We start from the raw sequence: 20,403 nt of genomic DNA on the forward strand, positions 1-20,403 counted from the left end.
GTGTGCGTGTGTGTGTAGCTGTGTGTACGTGCGTGCGTGTGTGTGTAGCTGTGTGTACGTGCGTGCGTGTGTGTGTAGCTGTGTGTACGTGCGTGCGTGTGTGTAGCTGTGTGTACGTGCGTGTGTGTGTGTAGCTGTGTGTACGTGCGTGTGTGTGTGTGTGTAGCTGTGTGTATGTGCGTGCGTGTGTAGCTGTGTGTACGTGCGTGCATGTGTGTGTGTGTAGCTGTGTGTACGTGCGTGTGTGTGTGTGTAGCTGTGTGTACGTGCGTGCGTGTGTGTGTGTAGCTGTGTGTATGTGCGTGCGTGTGTGTGTAGCTGTGTGTACGTGTGTGTGTAGCTGTGTGTGCGCGTGTGTGTAGCTGTGTGTACGTGTGTGCGTGTGTGTGTAGCTGTGTGTGCGTGTGTGTGTCGCTGTGTGTGCGTGCGTGTGTGTGTAGCTGTGTGTACGTGCGTGTGTGTAGCTGTGTGTACGTGCGTGCGTGTGTGTGTGTAGCTGTGTGTACGTGCGTGCGTGTGTGTGTGTAGCTGTGTGTACGTGCATGTGTGTGTGTGTAGCTGTGTGTACGTGCGTGCGTGTGTGTGTGTATAGCTTTGTGTACGTGCGTGCGTGTGTGTGTGTGTGTGTAGCTGTGTGTACGTGCGTGTGTGTGTGTAGCTGTGTGTGCGTGCGTGTGTGTGTAGCTGTGTGTACGTGCGTGCGTGCGTGTGTGTAGCTGTGTGTACGTGCGTGCGTGTGTGTAGCTGTGTGTACGTGCGTGCGTGTGTGTAGCTGTGTGTACGTGCGTGCGTGCGTGTGTGTAGCTGTGTGTACGTGCGTGCGTGTGTGTAGCTGTGTGTACGTGCGTGCGTGTGTGTGTGTAGCTGTGTGTACGTGCGTGCGTGTGTGTGTGTAGCTGTGTGTACGTGCGTGTGTGTGTAGCTGTGTGTAGCTGTGTGTACGTGCGTGCGTGTGTGTGTAGCTGTGTGTACGTGTGTGTGTGTGTAGCTGTGTGTACGTGCGTGTGTGTGTGTGTAGCTGTGTGTACGTGCGTGCGTGTGTGTGTAGCTGTGTGTACGTGCGTGCGTGTGTGTGTCTGTAGCTGTGTGTACGTGCGTGCGTGTGTGTGTAGCTGTGTGTATGTGCGTGCGTGTGTGTGTAGCTGTGTGTACGTGTGTGTGTAGCTGTGTGTGCGCGTGTGTGTAGCTGTGTGTACGTGTGTGCGTGTGTGTGTAGCTGTGTGTGCGTGTGTGTGTTGCTGTGTGTGCGTGCGTGTGTGTGTAGCTGTGTGTACGTGCGTGCGTGTGTGTGTGTAGCTGTGTGTACGTGCGTGCGTGTGTGTGTGTAGCTGTGTGTACGTGCGTGCGTGTGTGGGTGCCTAGGTGGGTACGTGCGTGCGTGTGTGTGTGTGTAGCTTTGTGTACGTGCGTGCGTGTGTGTGTGTGTGTAGCTGTGTGTACGTGCGTGTGTGTGTGTAGCTGTATGTACGTGCGTGCGTGTGTGTGTAACTGTGTGTACGTGCGTGCGTGTGTGTAGCTGTGTGTACGTGCGTGCGTGTGTGTCTAGCTGTGTGTACGTGCGTGTGTGTAGCTGTGTGTACGTGCGTGCCTGTGTGTGTGTGTGTAGCTGTGTGTACGTGCGTGTGTGTGTGTGTAGCTGTGTGTACGTGCGTGTGTGTGTGTAGCTTTGTGTACGTGCGTGCGTGTGTGCGTGCCTAGGTGTGTACGTGCGTGCGTGTGTGTGTGTAGCTGTGTGTACGTGCGTGCGTGTGTGTGTAGCTGTGTGTGCGTAGCTGTGTGTGCGTGTGTGTAGCTGTGTGTACCTGTGTGCGTGTGTGTGTGTGTAGCTGTGTGTACGTGTGTGCGTGTGTGTGTGTGTAGCTGTGTGTAGCTGTGTGTACGTGTGTGTGCGTAGCTGTGTGTGTGTGTGTGTAGCTGTGTGTACGTGTGTGTGCGTGTGTAGCTGTGTGTACGTGTGTGTATTAAACACACGGCACTCTTCCTCTTGGCGTTGCAGCTCTCTCCACTGCTGGTTGAGTTGGCGCGATGCTCGCCGTCGGCGGTGCGCGATGATTCCGTCGTCAGATAGCTTGCGCAGCTTGTCTGCTGGTCGCCGCTCCTCACTCTGGCCTTGGTTCCCAGCTGGTGCTGGTCGGTGTGTGTGTGGGTCGAACCCACGGCGCTCTCGCTGGCGCTGACACTCTTGCTCACGGGCGGCTGGTCAGGCTCTTTCCACTGCTCCGTGCTCTCTCCTTTCTCTCTCCTTGCTTTCGCCCTTGGCGTGCAGCTGCCAGTTTTGCACTGGCATTGTGTTGCCTCTCCCGCCCTCACTTCGGGGCTTCGCCTTGTCGTTGCTCAACTTTCGGTCTCTCCACCCTTCTTCCAAGAGGGCTGCTGCTGTGAGCTGCTCGTCGCTGGCTGGATCACTGACTCTCAAAACTTGTAAATTGTATTAGCACACCTCTTACACAACTCTGATAGCTTGGTACAATACAACTTATCGCAAACCCTCGATTCCACAAGCGACTCAAAACATCAGGATGAATGTAGAATAAACTTTCAGCGATACTCTGTCAGTTCATGCCAAACTCAGCTCTTAACAACACATCGTCCCTTCGCTCCACGAGACACGACACCCATGGTTGATCTCGAGGCCATGCCCCGGAGTTTGCCCCTTTGCAAGACTGAATTGCATGATCTGTGTCGTTGGTTATATCTGAAATTCCCTCCCCTCTCTGTGCGTCTCTTGCGAGAGAAAAAAAACAGATGCCCTCTGTCACCGTCCTCTCTCCACAGCCGCGCCTGAATGCCCCCCCCCTTCCCTTGATGACCTCGGACGGGTTGTTTTCCGTCTAAGTTTATGCTTGTTTGCATCCCCCCCCCCCTTTGTAGTGTTTGTTATCTCGAGGCCAGACACCCTTGATACGTATTTATGGTTGCCATGTGTTTGTGTCAAATTGTTTGAAGACAAAGGTGGCCGGGGAGGCTTTGATTCCATGGAATACATATCCGGTCTTGTGTGTGTTGGACCTATTTCTTGTATCTCTTATGAGTTACCCCCGGTCTAATATCTTGTGGTTATTATTTGGTTCATGTTTAACCAAGATTCGTAATGCCCCTCATTGTTACCATTATTCCGAGGGTTTTGCCAAGCTTTGTTGTAAGTCTGTGGCACCAGGGATCGGTGTTTTATTTTGAGTAATATTTTGATATCCCGAGGCTGGAGATATAACCAAGCGCTCACTTTCTTGTCTACCAGAATGCACATTCCTTGCTTCTCTTGGTGAAGTTACATGGATAGAAAGATACAATACAAAATGATATACGAGTTAAATAATGGTGAAATAAAATAAATAATAATAAAGCCGCTAGTATAGACTGCAGTCTATAACGTCGATTTGTTCTTTTTGACAAGTTTCAAACTTTTACCGTTAAAGAAAATGCGAGTTGTAACGTCCGTTTGTCTCTGCTATGTGCTCTGGAGATTTGTTTGTGAACTGTCCAAACCGTCCGGGGAGGTCATGTCATATGGTCATCTGCCAGCCTGGAGATTTCCAGATAGTCGCACACCCCTCTTTGCCCCGAAGTTTGTTTAATGTTTTTTTTGACCTCCAGATGCTTGGTGTGGCTTGAAGGGTAGCGGAGTTGAGTGTTGGTTTCATTTATTTATTATTTAAGGAAAAAAATGGATCGAATTATTCTTAATATAATTTTTTGGAAAAGGTCTATATATACAACACACCTCTAAGTTGCGATTGAACATGAATTTATGAATTTCTGCATAACACAAATAGTATTATTTTCAACACCTTTTGCTATGTCAACTGAATTTAGCTTTCATAAATATTCCTTTTGTAGCCAGACAGCCGAAATTTGTGACCATTTGCCCTCTCATTGTGTGCCATAACAGCCCGCGTGATGAATTTGGGAAACTTTTTCACTATTTCATGAATATATAAATAAGTATAGACGTGTAAGTCACGTGTGACTGTGTATATGCATTCCTCTGTGCCTCGATACTGACGTGTAGATGGTGTGGATATTCTTTTCTGTCTGCAACTGACGCTTCCTCTGTAGCTTCCTCTGCAGAATTGGTCTGATGGAGCAAAGGCACTCGGCGCAGCTCGGTGCGACAAGGCAACAATGCGACCGGTGTTCATACAGCACAAATTGTCCTGAACATTTGACACAGCACCAGAGAACTCGCATGGGAGAGAAACCCTTAAAGTGCAGTGTATGTGGGAAGGCGTTTGCACATTCATCTGAACTTGTAAAACACCAGAGAACACACACGGGAGAGAAACCCTTCAAGTGCAGTGTATGTGGGAAGGCGTTTGCACTTTCATCTACTCTTGTAGCACACCAGAGAACACACACGGGAGAGAAACCCTTCAAGTGCAGTGTGTGTGGGAAGGCGTTTGCACAGTCATCTACTCTTTTAAAACACCAGAGAACACACACGGGAGAGAAACCCTATAAGTGCAGTGTGTGTGTGAAGGCGTTTGCAAATTTATCTCATCTTGTAGTACACCAGAGAATACACACGGGAGAGAAACCCTTCAAGTGCATTCCGTGCGGGAAGGCGTTTGCACGTTCATCAAATTTTCATGTCCACCAGAGAACAAACAAGCATCAGAAGATCCACCAGGAGTGGAGTCTGAAATCAGCTTTAAAAAGTCAAAGTGCTGCAATGAGCCCATCCCTCATCAAACAAGAACCGGAAGAAAATCCCAGCTTGGACACTTTCAAAGAAATCGAGGTGAAATATGAAGAGGTGACGGTGAAATGTGAAGAAGTGATGGTGAAGAGCGAAGAAGTGAAGGTAAAATGTGAAGATGAAGATTCAACTCCAAAATTGGACCTTCACATCGATGGAGGCAACGTGAAGCAGGAGGAGAATTCTGACTGTGAGGCCGAGCGAGGCAACTCCCAGCAGTTTGTGGAAGTGGAGGTGTGGGTGGACTTCCTCCGAGACAATACAAAGTCAAATGGAGACCCGGGAGATGTGTAAGCTTGAGATGATGTCGCTCCAATAGATGCTCCTTTGTCACAGGCCTTTAATGACAAGAATGTGAAGTTTAATACTCGGTTCCTAGGTGCAACCTGCAGGGTAAGAGCGGCCAGTCTTTGTGGACCTGTGTGTTGGGTAGATTTCGAACCAGGAGCGAGAGCCAATAAGCTCCCAAGCATTCACTATGTTCTCATAATTGCATTTATATGGTGCTTGCTTAATCGCCTCTGGCAACTCGGAGTTTTGTATCGTATCTCGTCTCAACACTCCAAGAACATCCCCAAGTAGCAGCTGCCCCTGTGTGGCACAAGGTGGTGGCCCTGCACCGGCCTGCATGTGGACAAGAGCCTGTCAGTAGGGGGCGATGGTTGATGTGGCATCTCAGTTGTGGAGTTTGTAGGTAATGTTTAGTATTTGATAAATTTTGACCCAGATGCCAGCATGCAATGGCCTACTCGTTTTGAATGGTGCATTAGTATGTTGTACATACACTGTTAAGCAGATTTTGTGTATTTTTTTAATTAGCTTCTTGCTAATGCGATGTAACCTAGTGCAGTAATTCAATTTTGTTAACATGCCTGTCACTAATTTAGAATGAATACTTGTCTGATTGTGTGCGTACATGTAACCTTTTGTCTATAAGGGTCAAACATTGAGTAAGTGATGTTAGGACAAAGTTTGTGTTTTGCAAGTAACCTGTACAGATCAGGTGAGACTCCTTGTTCTTGTGATACAGGTCAAAGGGTATTTTTGTGTTTTCAGGAAGCATCTCCCTCTGGAGCAACTCATTGTCTTTGAAATAGCGAGCACACTCGGATCATTCATCAGTTACAAGGCAAACCACTTAAAAGTTACACGTAGAGGAGGTACATTCTCTATAACACGAATTATAATTTTGCATTACGTGTTGACATAGATTTTGTCTAACTCGGACTAGAAATGCTCCTTGCTGATTAACGTCTGGATGTCCGTAACTATCGGTTGAAACAAGCCCGGCTGCTGTTGAGACGCTGTGCACCAATAAGGGTCCACAGGTGGCTTGCACTGAATCAATGACGCGCTCCCAGAAGTCTGTGCTAGTTATAGTTTGTGTAAAACATTCATTTGTTTCGTGGAGAGATCGATAAATGAAAGATGTCGTGTCTGCTGATCTGCTTCATAGCAAGGAGGTAATTCTAAGAGCCTATTTGAAATACATTTTTGGTACAGATTTGTATTTGGTTACAAGGCAGAGCACATCTAGTAGATGCATTCTCCACAACAACACTCATTAGAATTTTGCATGACGTCTTATATGTTGGTGAACTAGGACAAGAAATGGTCCTTGCCGATTAACGTCTAAATGTTCACAACCATGGTTGAAGCAAGCCTGACCGCCTGCGGTGCCCCTCAACCATTTACGGCCTTGGGCCAGGAAAGTCACAAAAAAATTGCACACGAACGACGCATTCACGCAAGCACCCGATGCTCCGTTTTGAAGTTTCAAAATGAAACAACTTTGAATTGTATTATGTTTTGCATTAGATCATTGTATTTCTTCTTTAAAAGCTTATATCATTTTACATATGGAAGACTTAATTGAAAACGACATTTCGTGTGAATTTTCTCTCGTCGTTAAGTAGATTGCCTTGCCGCGGATTCTGTTCGATGCGGACTTTCACCTGGTTGGGAGAAGACCGCCGTCTGCAGATCGATTCCAACGCGATCGGACGTCTGTCCCTGCGCCTCCGTCGTTCATGCAGGGGGCGCGTAGGTTTGCAGCGCCCCCTGCATGAAAGCGATGGAAAGTGCAGCGTTCGTCACAGACAAATGAAGTCGTGTGCTTATATATTTACGTATAAATTGTACACCAAAACCGGTCCACAGTTGACTTGCACTGAATGCTGCAGTAGTTATTATATTTTGTGTAAAACATTCCTTTGTTTCGCGGAGAGACTGAGAAATGAAATACGTCTTGTCTGCTGATCTAGTTCATATCCGTGTACATCGATATCCCACATTGCTTACACTACACACCACACAGGGAAATAAATAGAAACTAGAACGACTTCCGGGGATGGGCAAAGAGCGAGGAATCTCTTTCAATGGAGCGAGTTCAGTGAGTTCGATTCAACATTTCTCTGTGCGTCTGTGTCTCTGTTCGCCTCTATGTGTCTCTCTCTGCCTGTCTCTGTCCATGTCGTCTCTGTGTTCCTCTTGTCTGTGTTTGTCCGCCTGTCTTGTCTGTCTGTCCCACCGCAGTCAACGACTGCCAGTAGCAGCAGGCGCCCGTTCAGCTCCCACGGCTACACGCCACTCAAAGTTGCTCCCAACACAAAGACAAAGATCCCCCGTAAAGCCTGGACAGAATGTCGGGGCAAGTGCTGTTAGCGAGCACCTATTAAGGGTGGGACGGCACACGAGGGGGTGGGTGGCCGGCACCACGCCCGGCCGCCTTTGTCTCCCCAGTGCTAGCGATGTTGACACCGCACCGGGTACTCTTTTGAGGCTGACTCGACGTAGGGGAGGCTCAGGACCGGCTCAGAAAGTCGTCACTGGCGATGTTGGCCACGAGCGGGAATGGAACTCGGCGCAGCGCTCAGCACGACACTGCCGCTCCCCTTCTGTCAACAAACTTGAACTCTGACCCCGCCCTCTGACGTCGCCGCTCAGCGTGACCTCGTCGGCGTCAAACGCCAGGGGGAGGTGTGCCTCGCTAGTGACGTCATGTCACCAAGGTATTCGTTCTCCCCGACCACCGAGCTCTTGAGCGTGACGTCACCTCCGCTTGGCCGCAGCCGATGTCTGTTCCAGTGCCAATCCTTATTTGGGCAAAGCTACGCCCGGCGACTGGCGGCTCATTAACATAATTTATTCGAGAAAGCGACGGGTTCAGCAGCCACGCCTCTGCACGGATGGGCCGGGCTCATTAACATAATTTATGAACGTTACAGAGCCGCTCGTGGGATGGGAATGTCTTGTACCCCGCAAGTGACGTCATGTCACCTGCTGCTGCCGCGTGACGTCACGACGTAACAGGAAGCTGCCGCTCCTCGCGTGCACTGCAATCCGAGGTGAGACATTCTCATCGCGGTTGTGGTGGTGGTTGTGGTGTTGGTGGTGGTGTTGGTGGTGGTGGTGGTTGTTGTTGTTTACCAAGGTAAGAGCCTCGCTCTCTCGTAGGGGTGTCAATTGAGTAGCAGCGAGCATGGAAGCGATGTCCACGGTGGATCTTACAACGCGGGGCCTTGCCTCCTGCCCTCGCCTGCTGCAATTATCTTGCTTAAGTTGAATTGTCACCACCTGGCTCACTACTTCGTAACTTTGTTTTAATATTCACACCGATTTGTTTTCATTTTACCAGGCCAAGCCCACCTGAGCTGCTATACCGCTTTTGTCTTCAGACGCGACCTGCTCACAACAACAACAAGGTGAGGCTTCGTCAACAGCGTGGCGGTGTTCACTCTAGACGCGTGGCGGTGTTCACTCTAGACACGTGGCGGTGTTCACTCTAGACGCGTGGCGGTGTTCACTCTAGACGCGTGGCGGTGTTCACTCTAGACGCGTGGCGGTGTTCACTCTAGACGCGTGGTGGTGTTCACTCTAGATGCGTGGCGGTGTTCACTCTGGACGCGTGGTGGTGTTCACTCTAGACGCGTGGTGGTGTTCACTCTAGACACGTGGCGGTGTTCACTCTAGACACGTGGCGGTGTTCACTCTAGACGCGTGGTGGTGTTCACTCTAGACGCGTGGCGGTGTTCACTCTAGACGCGTGGTGGTGTTCACTCTAGACACGTGGCGGTGTTCACTCTAGACACGTGGCGGTGTTCACTCTAGACGCGTGGCGGTGTTCACTCTAGACGCGTGGTGGTGTTCACTCTAGACACGTGGCGGTGTTCACTCTAGACACGTGGCGGTGTTCACTCTAGACGCGTGGTGGTGTTCACTCTAGACGCGTGGCGGTGTTCACTCTAGACGCGTGGTGGTGTTCACTCTAGACACGTGGCGGTGTTCACTCTAGACGCGTGGTGGTGTTCACTCTAGACGCGTGGCGGTGTTCACTCTAGACACGTGGTGGTGTTCACTCTAGACACGTGGCGGTGTTCACTCTAGACACGTGGCGGTGTTCACTCTAGACGCGTGGTGGTGTTCACTCTAGACGCGTGGCGGTGTTCACTCTAGACGCGTGGTGGTGTTCACTCTAGATACGTGGCGGTGTTCTCTCTAGACACGTGGCGGTGTTCACTCTAGACACGTGGCGGTGTTCACTCTAGACGCGTGGTGGTGTTCACTCTAGACGCGTGGCGGTGTTCACTCTAGACGCGTGGTGGTGTTCACTCTAGACACGTGGCGGTGTTCACTCTAGACGCGTGGTGGTGTTCACTCTAGACGCGTGGCGGTGTTCACTCTAGACGCGTGGCGGTGTTCACTCTAGACACGTGGCGGTGTTCACTCTAGACACGTGGCGGTGTTCACTCTAGACACGTGGCGGTGTTCACTCTAGACGCGTGGTGGTGTTCACTCTAGACACGTGGCGGGGTTCACTCTAGACGCGTGGTGGTGTTCACTCTAGACGCGTGGTGGTGTTCACTCTAGACGCGTGGCGGTGTTCACTCTAGACGCATGGCGGTGTTCACTCTAGACACGTGGCGGTGTTCACTCTAGACACGTGGCGGTGTTCACTCTAGACACGTGGCGGTGTTCACTCTAGACGCGTGGCGGTGTTCACTCTAGACACGTGGCGGTGTTCACTCTAGACGCGTGGCGGTGTTCACTCTAGACACGTGGCGGTGTTCACTCTAGACGCGTGGTGGTGTTCACTCTAGACGCGTGGTGGTGTTCACTCTAGACGTGTGGCGGTGTTCACTCTAGACACGTGGCGGTGTTCACTCTAGACACGTGGTGGTGTTCACTCTAGACACTTGGCGGTGTTCACTCTAGACACGTGGTGGTGTTCACTCTAGACACTTGGCGGTGTTCACTCTAGACGCGTGGTGGTGTTCACTCTAGACGCGTGGTGGTGTTCACTCTAGACGCGTGGCGGTGTTCACTCTGGACGCGTGGCGGTGTTCACTCTAGACACGTGGTGTTCACTCTAGACGCGTGGTGGTGTTCACTATAGACGCGTGGCGGTGTTCACTCTGGACACGTGGCGGTGTTCACTCTGGACGCGTGGTGGTGTTCACTCTAGACACGTGGCGGTGTTCACTCTAGACACGTGGTGGTGTTCACTCTAGACACGTGGCGGTGTTCACTCTCTACATGTGGAGGGGAAACCGGCGATCCGGAGGGAAATCCACGCGACCACGGGGGGAGAGAGAGAGGCACGCAGCCTCGGCTGTGTTGGTTGATCCTCTATGAATTTCTTGGTGGAGTGAGGAAGCATGAATAGTGAGCAGGTGAAGGTGGCCAGGCGTGTGTCGGGACACACCACCACCACCACCTGTGAACCATGCCAGTGTGTGACGGTGGTGTGTGTCTGGACACACACCACCACCACCACCTGTGAACCATGCCAGTGTGTGACGGTAGTGTGTGTCTGGACACACACCACCACCACCACCTGCGCACCATGCCAGTGCGTGACGGTGGCGGAGCGAGTGGGGGTGGGGTGGCACCGACCCCCCAACGATCCCATCGAAATATACAAACACAGAGACGCTTTTAACCGAGAAGATGGATTCTGGCTCAGCAATCATTGGAAGGACGTAATAAACCATTTAGGATCTTAACTGATTGTGTTCACGTTTACGGTGACTTTCAGACCGCGTTCCACTCACTGGCATTGACTATATATCTTGTATTCTCCGCAGGGAATGGATTCTTTGCTCCGCTGCAAGTCTCCAACCACAACTCTCCCATTGACATATTTCGTTGCTTCATCTTAGTATCTTTCACGTGACGGTCAATGGTACAGTGTATAGCGGATTGTATAATAATAAATAGTATAAAATTGTAATGTTTAATACAATGTACAAAGTAATATATAGTATCGTAGTTGTATAGTGAATATACAGCAGTGTGATATACATTAGGGTGGGTAGAATAATACATAGTGTAATATTACAATGTATAAGGTGGTGTATAGTAATATAGTATGTAATTTAATGTTGGGTTTGTCTATGGCAGTATATAGTACGGTGTAGACTCGTGTGATGTAAGAGAATAAAGTTTAGCTGGAAGCATATTATATTTTTGCGACATAGAATTGGAATGTATTACTTACTGTTAGTAGCTTAGCTTATTGGAGAGTATATTTAGTATACTGATGATACTATGTAGTTTATACTTTAGTTGTTTATGTGGTGGTTTAATTACTGCAGCTACATACTATTAACATTCCTTCCCTTTATTAATGTTACCCCTATCCCCTCCCTTTGATGCTGGTAATCTTGCATAATGCACGGGCATAATATGACTTTAAACACCCCGCCAAACCTCCTACGCATTTCACAAGTAGTACTAATCGCATATCTGCATTTCCCATAAATATGCTAAATTCCTCTTGATATCCAAATTCTTTTGTCAAGGCGCTCTTCGCCCCTCCATCCCAGCTTAAATAGTCGCTCCAAGCCTGGGGTGTGTCATTCAGAGGACGGCTGCTTGCGTTGTGGCCGAAACGTCGTGAGAATTATTTATAATGTTTTATTTTTATTATTTTATTATTTCCATTCTACGTGACTTTACCGAAATAACCAAGAAGAGGTGCAATTCAGTTTTTAGACCCCAGGATATTGAATGTCAGGAATGACATCCTTCACAGATGGGATTAGATCACGGATTTTGTGTACTGTATTTCATCAGACCTGTTTGTTTAAGATTTTAGAGATGCCGATCAAAACTATCACGTTGTCATCTTTAATATCTGCCGGGTACTACTACACCACGCAGCACTCACCCTCCCCCTTTCTAACCTATTTCACCTCTTGCCACGGCAACTCCTACTTCAGCAAAAAATGTCTTGCTGTGGTTTTCCCACCTGATGATGATTGATTGTGTTGCAATCGAAACGTCGTGATTTTATTTATTTTATTTTATACCTACGTGACTTTACCGAAAGTAACAACAGTATGGATCCCTGCAGTCACGAAAACTTCAAATCTGGATTGTACTAACAACTCCTATCATTTTTCATTGCTGGAGGGGTTGCCCCCTACCTGAAAATCCTGGCTCCGCCTCTGAGTGTGTGATAGTGTCAAGTTTGTATTTGCAGTAAAGTCTAGTTTTTTTTGTTTTGCTCTGGAACTCTTTGTAAGAATGGAGTCAGGAAGTTATCACAGCACACAGTGCAGCTGAAGTCGGAACTGTTCATACCAGCAGTCAAGGACATCTGAGCCTGGCTTCACACCTCGAAGTTGCAATTGAACATTGTTTTATGCATTTCTGCATAACACAAATAGTATTATTTTCAATACCCTTTGCTATGTCAGGTGAATTTAGCTTTCATAAGTATTTCTTTTGAAGCCAGGCAGCCGAAATTGTGTGCTTGGTGTTTTGGGTTAACATTCATTTTGAAGATACTAGGGCTTCCAGGCATGTTGATGACCATTTGCCTTCTCAGTGTGCCATAACAGCCCGTGTGATGAAGTTGGGACACTTTTTGACTATCATGAATATATGAATAAGTTTAAACGTGTAAGTCACGTGCGACTGTGTATATATGCATTCCTCTGTGCATTGATACTGACGTGTAGATGGTGTGGATATTCTTTTCTCCTGTCTGCAGCTGTTGCTTCCTCCGCAGAATTGGTCTGATGGAGCAAAGGCACTCGGCACGGCTCGGTGCAAAAAGGCAACAATGCGACCAGCGTGCAAACAGCACGGATCGTCCTGGAAATTTGACACGACACAAGAGAACTCACACAGGAGAGAATCCCTTCAAGTGCAGTGTGTGTGACAAGACATTTTCACAGTCATCAGCTCTTAAGACCCACCAGCGAACTCACACAGGAGAGAAACCCTTCAAGTGCACTCTGTGTGGGAAGGCGTTTGCATATTCATATAATCTTGTAACACACCAGAGAACGCACACGGGAGAGAAACCCTTCAAGTGCAGTGTGTGTGGGAAGCCATTTGCACATTCATCTGCTCTTGTAGCACACCAGAGAACACACACGGGAGAGAAACCCTTCAAGTGCAGTGTGTGTAGGAATGCGTATGCACAGTCATCTGCTCTTGTAGAACACCAGAGAACACACACGGGAGAGAAACCCTTCAAGTGCAGTGTGTGTGGGAAGGCGTTTGCACGTTCATCTGCTCTTGTAGAACACCAGAGAACACACACGGGAGAGAAACCATTCAAGTGCAGTGTGTGTGGGAAGGCGTTTACACTTTCATCAAATCTTGTAATACACCAGAGAACACACACGGGAGAGAAACCCTTCAAGTGCACTCCGTGCGGGAAGGCGTTTACACTTTCATCAAATCTTCACAGACACCAGAGAACACGCAAGCATCAGAAGATCCACAAGGAGTGGAGTCTGAAATCAGCTTGTGAAAGTCAAAGTGCCGCAATGAGCCCATCCCTCATGAAACAAGAACCGGAAGAAAATCCCAGCTTGGACGCTTTTAAAGGTACCGAGGTGAAATGTGAAGAAGTGAAGGTGAAATGTGAAGACGTGATGGTGAAGAGCGAAGAAGTGAAGGTAAAATGTGAAGATGAAGACTCCACTCCAAAATCGGACCTTCACATCGATGGAGGCAACGTGAAGCAGGAGGAGAATTCTGACTGCGAGTCAGAGCGAGGCAACTTCCAGCAGTTTGTTGAAGTGGAGGTGTGGGTGGACTTCCTCCGAGACAATACAAAGTCAAATGGAGACTCGTTAGATGTGTAAGCTTGAAACGATGTCGATCCAATAAACACACCTTTGTCACAGGCCTTTAATGACTAGAATGTGAAGTTGAACACTCAATTGCTAGGTTCAACCTGCAGGGTAAGAGCGGCCAGTCTTTGTGGACCTGTGTGTTGGGTAGATCTCTAACCAGGAGCGAGTTTCAATAAGCTCCCAAGCATTCACTATGTTATAATTGCATTTACAGTGGTCCCTCGGAGATCGAACTTAATTCGTTCCAAAACTGTGTTCGAACACCGATTTGTTGGAACACCAAATCAATTTTCCCCATAAGAATGAATGGAAATAGCATCAATTGGTTCCCCACCCAAGGATGCTCCTATTATGGGCCATTTTTGCACAAAGTTTACAATGTTAAAAAACAGTCCAGTACATAAAAGCATACAAAAAGCAAGAAACAATTCTAATTAATAGAACAAATGAACATTGAACTTCACTTTACCTACAGTAAGGAGAGTGGATGGCTTGAGTGGAAGGTGGTGAGGAGTGGAGGAGGTGTCAGTGTTGCTTGTGTAATAAAGGATGTTGACGACACGCAGCTTGGTCTCCGTCTCTCTCGTATTCTTGTTACGCCGCTCACACTCCGCCGGTCCCGACAGTGGACCGGCTGTTCCTCTTGCGCGCCCCGCGCCCCCTTCCTGTCAGTCGCACTCCTCCTGCTCCCGCACACCGCTGGCTCACGCTGTGCTTGGAGTCGTCTCCAGCCACGTGGCTGATGGCGCAGGAGGTGTCCCCCGACCCAACGTGGTCCCACTCCGAGACTACGCCGACTGACCACGAGCCTCTTCCGGCTCCCCCTGATATCCCCCTCGCACGTCATCCCGTCTCCACCCTCCACCATGCCCTTGCCGAACCTTCCAGATCACGCCCTTCGCTTAGCCCCCCCCCGGCTCCGCCCCTGATCTTCCGGGCCGCCTGATTGGTCCAGAGCTGAGCGGCGACACCTCGCTCACGCTGCGTTACGCAGTCTCGGGCGTTCTTCACGCAGCGTTGCTGCCCTATCACTTCAGTCGTTCACTGCCGCGCGCACCCTGAACGTTGTGTTGTGTGTCTGCAGCAATCGCGTGTCTAGGAGAAAGACACACCAAAATTAAATAACCGAGCAAAATATCGAAATGTAATGTAATGCAACACAGAGTCGATCAACACACAATTAACGCATAGCCTGGTTGATTACGTATTTCAAAGATTGCTAAGTTAGAATTTAAGTGAAAATTCCAAAGAGAGGACACAGGCAGAGAGAGAAAACAACCAGAGAGAGAGAAAAAAGAAGCTTAAAACTTCCCCGAAGAAGTGGTTCAATCTTAATTTTGGAGCTTTCGTGACTGCAGGAATTATTATTTGGTTCTTTCGGTAAAGTCACGTATAAAGATAAAATAATAAATTAAATAATAATAGCATACTACGACGTTTCGATTGCAATACAAGCAATCATCAGGTATAAAAGAAATAGCAACAAAATCTAACCAGAAAACTATATCTTTCTCCTAATTTTCAAGCTTGCGTACCGTACCACGTCGTCCACTCATTGACATGCTAATTTTTTCTCTGCCCCCTCCCTCTCTCCGCCCCCGCCCCCTCTCTATATTTAAGGCCTCGTCACAGAGACGATCTCTCTTTGTGCCGATACGTGTTCTCTCTCTGTGTATCTTTGTGATATCTGTCTGCTTATATGTCTGTCTATAGTTTTCTGGTTAGATTTTGTTGCTATTTCTTTTATACCTGATGATGATTGCTTGTGTTGCAATCGAAACGTCGTATGCTATTATTATTTAATTTATTATTTTATCTTTATACGTGACTTTACCGAAAGAACCAAAGAACAGATAGTTTATTTTTTCTTTTTATCGGCGCTTGACGTGTTACGTGTGCCCTCTGGTGGACAAGTGCAGTACCACAAGCATTCAAATTGTTAGTGATAGGGTTTTACCCTTTCAACTGGTACAAAAACTGACACCTTTATACAAGGGATCATATTTGCAATAACCACAACACAAGCAGTCAAAATGCAAACAAAAATAAACTCTGATAATGATATGCACTGTCCTTGAAGTTGATTGGTCCACACCCGAGACAGCTTTTCTTAGAGCCTAGTCTCCATTGGTGTTGGACCAGATTACGCCAAAAGTACCAGTTGAAAGGGTAAAAACCTATCACTATATTTTGCCACTGGTAAAGGAGGTCTCATCGTGTAAATTCAAATTGTTGGTTACGTGTGCCCTCTGGTGGACAAGTGCAGTACCACAAGTCTTCAATTCGAGGTTACATCTGCCATCTGGTGGACATGGGCAGGCCTATTTCTCTCTCATAGGGCCATTCGATCTTTCTCTCCCTCGGTCGCTTCGGGGTGGATTCATTGACACGCTCATTTACCTGCTCCAGCAGCTGCCCCAGCAGACACCCACCGCTCTCTCTCTGCCCATCCCCCTCCTCTCTATTTAAGGCCTCGATAGAGGCATTGGGTCTCTGTGTGTCTATGTTGTGTGTCTCTCTCTGTGTCTGTGTGTCTATGTTGTGTGTCTCTCTCTGTGTGTCTCTGTGTTGTCTCTCTCTGCTTGTGTGTCTATGTTGTGTGTCTCTCTCTGTGTCTGTCTGTGTCTCTGTGTTGTCTCTCTCTGTATGTGTCTCTGTGTTGTCTCTCTCTGCTTGTGTGTCTGTGTGTCTCTCTCTGCTTGTGTGTCTGTGTGTCTCTCTCTGCTTGTGTGTGTCTGTCTGTGTGTCTCCGTGTCTGTGTTTTGTCTCTCTCTCAAATGTAGTTCTACCCTGATGACGGTTGCTTGTGTTGCAATCGAAACGTCGTACTCCATTATTTAACTTGTTTTCTTTCTACGTGACTTTACGGACAGAACCAGAGAGAAATTCCTGCACTCACGAAAGCTTCACATCAAGTGTGGGCAGTGTAGAGGCCAACACAGCACGCCGCTGTCAGCGTCACCCCGCGCGTTCCCGCAGTTGTGAGTCGCTGCTGCTGCTGCGGCGTCCTGGCGTGAGTCCCCAGCGCGGTTGGCGGCGATGAAGCCGTGAAGCAGAGGTCGTAAACGGGTTTTGATTCCCGTTCCCTACCCGTACCCTACCCGAAATGAGTGACAAACGGTTACTCACCAGTGACTCACGGTCTACCCGTATCCGTACCCGGCTACCCGTACCCGGCCGGATACGGGTAGCCGGGTATCGGGTAGGGTACGGGTATCGGGTACCCGGTTGCGACCTCTGCCGTGAAGACGCCGCACAGCGCCACTGCTGCTGTCACCGCGCCAAGCACTGCAGTGGTACCACGTGACCACACGGTGGCGATACAGCACCATGCTGGTTATGTTATTTAGCGAGTGTCCATGTTGGTTAAGTTATTTTAGCGAGTGTCCATGTTGGTTAAGTTATTTAGCGAGTGTCCATGTTGGTTAGGTCATTTAGCGAGTGTCCATGTTGGTTAGTTTATTTAGCGAGTGTCTATGTTGGTTAGGTCATTTAGCGAGTGTCCATGTTGGTTAGGTTATTTAGCGAGTGTCCATTTTGGTTAGGTTATTTAGCGAGTGTCCATGTTGGTTAGGTTATTTAGCGAGTGTCCATGTTGGTTAGGTTATTTAGCGAGTGTCCATGTTGGTTAGTATATTTAGCGAGTGTCCATGTTGGTTAGGTTATTTAGCGAGTGTCCATGTTCGTGTGTATGTTGAACTTCCTTCACACCGTACATACCGTACATCCCCTAACCCATAACCATAACCTCTAACCATAACCCGTAACCCTAACCCCTAACACTAAACCTAACATTGACCCTAATCCTCCCCAAATCCTACCCTAACCATAACCCCTAACCCCGAACCCTAAACCCTGAACCTCATCCCCTAGCCCTAACCCTAACCTCTAACTCTAACCCCTAACCCCTAACCCTAAACTCTAATGCTAACCCTAAGCCCTAACCCTAAATGACCCTAACCCTAAACCCTAACCCCTACTTCCAACCCCTAACATTCACCCTAACCCCTAACCTCAAACCCCTTGCGCTAACCCCTAACCTCTTCCTCTAACCTCTTACCTTAACCCCTAACCTTCACCCAAACCCTAACACAATTTTGTCCAAAAACGGCATAGATTAATATGCCAATTTGCTTTTTGGCTAAAAAAGGTGTGCCGATTTTCTGAGTTGAAAATGTATCGTGAAATGTTAAATTTTGTACGTAATATGTAGAATACTACAGCAAACACAATGGAGGAATGCACTTGTTGAAAAATAAAGCTATGGGAATTTGGCTCATTTTGGACATAAACAGCAGAGGTTAGTATGTCGTTTTTTTTGGGACGTGAACATTTAGTCCTAAAATTTTCCACTTTTAATTTAATACATAGCATACTAAGGGTAAATACAATGGATGAATTAACTTTTGTCCAAAAAGAAAACTGTAAAAATTTGGCCAATTGTGGCTTAAAACGGCAGAGGTTAGCATGCCTATTTTCTTTTTGTGGGACGTAAAAAATTCATCATTAAATGTTCCACTTTTAATCTAATACATAGCATAATAAGGCTAAATACAATAGAGGAATGAACGATTGTCCAAAAATAAAGCTGTGAAAGTTTGGCCAATATTGCCCAAAAACGGCATAAGTTAGTATGCCGATTTTCGTTTTTTTACTTGAAAATGTCATGGTGAAATTTCCAACTTTTTAACGTAATATATAGGATATAAAAGGCTAAACAACTCCGAGGATTGCACTTTTGTTAAAAAAGAAAGCTGTAAAAATTTGGCCAATATTGGCCAAAAACAGCATAGGTTAATTCTAGATTTGAAGCTTTCGTGACTGCAAGGATTCATATTCTTAGGTTTTTTCGGTAAAGTCACGTAGGTAAAACATTCAAATTAATAAAAGTAAAATAAAATAAAAATCACGACGTTTCGGAGGCAACACAAGCCTCCGTCTTCAGGTGGAACCGCCAGAGCCACGACAGCTGTATCAAGCAAATTAGAGATTGCAGGAGCTACCACTCCGTTTATATAATGGTTGGAGAGGGGGGGGAAGGGCCAAGTACAGCACACTTTATAACATAACAAAGGCTCACCCTCTTAAGCCTCACCTTACCATATGAATAAAAAGTGTGCTGTACTTGGCCCTTCCCCCCCTCTCCAAGCATTATATAAACGGAGTGGTAGCTCCTGCAATCTCTCATTTGCTTGATACAGCTGTCGTGGCTGTGGCGGTTCCACCTGAAGACGGAGGCTTGTGTTGCCTCCGAAACGTCGTGATTTTTATTTTATTTTACTTTTATTAATTTTAATGTTTTACCTACGTTGACTTTACCGAAAAAACCTAAGAAAACGGCATAGGTTAGTATGCCGATTTGCTTCTTTTTTACATGAAATGTTCATGGTGAAATATCCTACTTTTAATGCAATATACAGTATAACATACTAATGCTAAAAAAAGGGAGGAATTCACTTTTTCTTGGAAAATGTAGCTATGAAAATTTGGATGATTTTGGCATAAAACTGCATAGGTGCCCTAATCCTAACTACCCCAAACCTAACCCTCAGCCATAACCCTAACCCCTAAACCTAAACTCTAGCCTCTAACCCTAAACTTAACCCCTAACCTTAAACCCTGAACCTCATCCCCTAGCCCTAACCCCTAACCCCTAACCCTAAACCCTGAACCTCATCCCCTAGCCCTAACCTCTAACCCTAACCCCTAACCCTAAACTCTAACGCTAACCCTAAGCCCTAACCCTAAATGACCCTAACCCTAAACCCTAATCCCTACGCCCAACCCCTAACATTCACCCTAACCCCTAACCCCAAACCCCTTGCCCTAACCCCCAACCTCATCCTCTAACCTCTTACCTTAACCCCTAACCTTCACCCAAACCCTAACACAAATTTGTTCAAAAATGGCATAGATTAGTATGCCAATTAGCTTTTTGGCTAAAAAAGGTGTGCCGATTTTCTGAGTTGAAAATGTATAGTGAAATGTTTAATTTTGTACGTAATATGTAGAATACTACAGCAAACACAATGGAGGAATGCACTTGTTGTTGAAAAATAAAGCTATGGGAATTTGGCTCATTTTGGCCATGAACAGCAGAGGTTAGTATTTCGGGTTTTTTTTGGGACGTGAACATTTAATCGCAAAATTTTCCACTTTTAATCTAATACATAGCATATTAAGGGTAAATACAATGGATGAATTCACTTTTTTCCAAAAATAAAGCTGTAAAAATTTGGCCAATTGTGGCCAAAAACGGCATAGGTTAGTATGCCGATTTTCTTTTTTAAATCCTTTATATTAAGTTCGCTTGCTTGCGTGCTTGCTTGCTTGCGTGCTTGCTTGCTTGCTTACGACCGTGCAAATCTTTCGGTCGTTTTTTAACCCACTTCCCGTGATCCAAACGAGCTGACATTTTGCACACTGACTCGTTGTGCGTGACAATTAATTTTCGTGAAAATTTTTTTCCAAAATTTTCCACTTTTTAGGAAAAAAACAATTATCAACATGAATTAAACAGAGGGGACCAAAGGGGAAAAACATATTTTTTTATTGTGAGTTTATTTAAGAAGTCTGTACATAAGCCAGGTTTTCATCATGCTACATGTA

At 47.1% G+C, this 20,403-nt stretch overlaps 1 protein-coding gene across 1 annotated transcript in view; it reads left to right on the forward strand.

Moving 5' to 3' along the window:
* LOC133360240 (zinc finger protein OZF-like) overlaps positions 1-14,340 on the forward strand; it is a 35,313-nt gene extending 20,973 nt beyond the window's left edge. The window contains exons 4-5 of the mRNA XM_061578886.1: positions 4,226-4,561; positions 12,871-14,340. Coding sequence (XP_061434870.1) covers positions 4,226-4,561; positions 12,871-13,803 — 1,269 coding nt within the window. The 3' untranslated portion in view covers positions 13,804-14,340. The remainder of the gene's footprint in view (positions 1-4,225; positions 4,562-12,870) is intronic.
* Positions 14,341-20,403: the final 6,063 nt, after the last annotated feature.

This window comes from Lethenteron reissneri, chromosome 67 (genome assembly GCF_015708825.2).
Source record: "Lethenteron reissneri isolate LAM-NWPU_2019-01 chromosome 67, ASM1570882v1, whole genome shotgun sequence".
NCBI lineage: Eukaryota > Metazoa > Chordata > Hyperoartia > Petromyzontiformes > Petromyzontidae > Lethenteron > Lethenteron reissneri.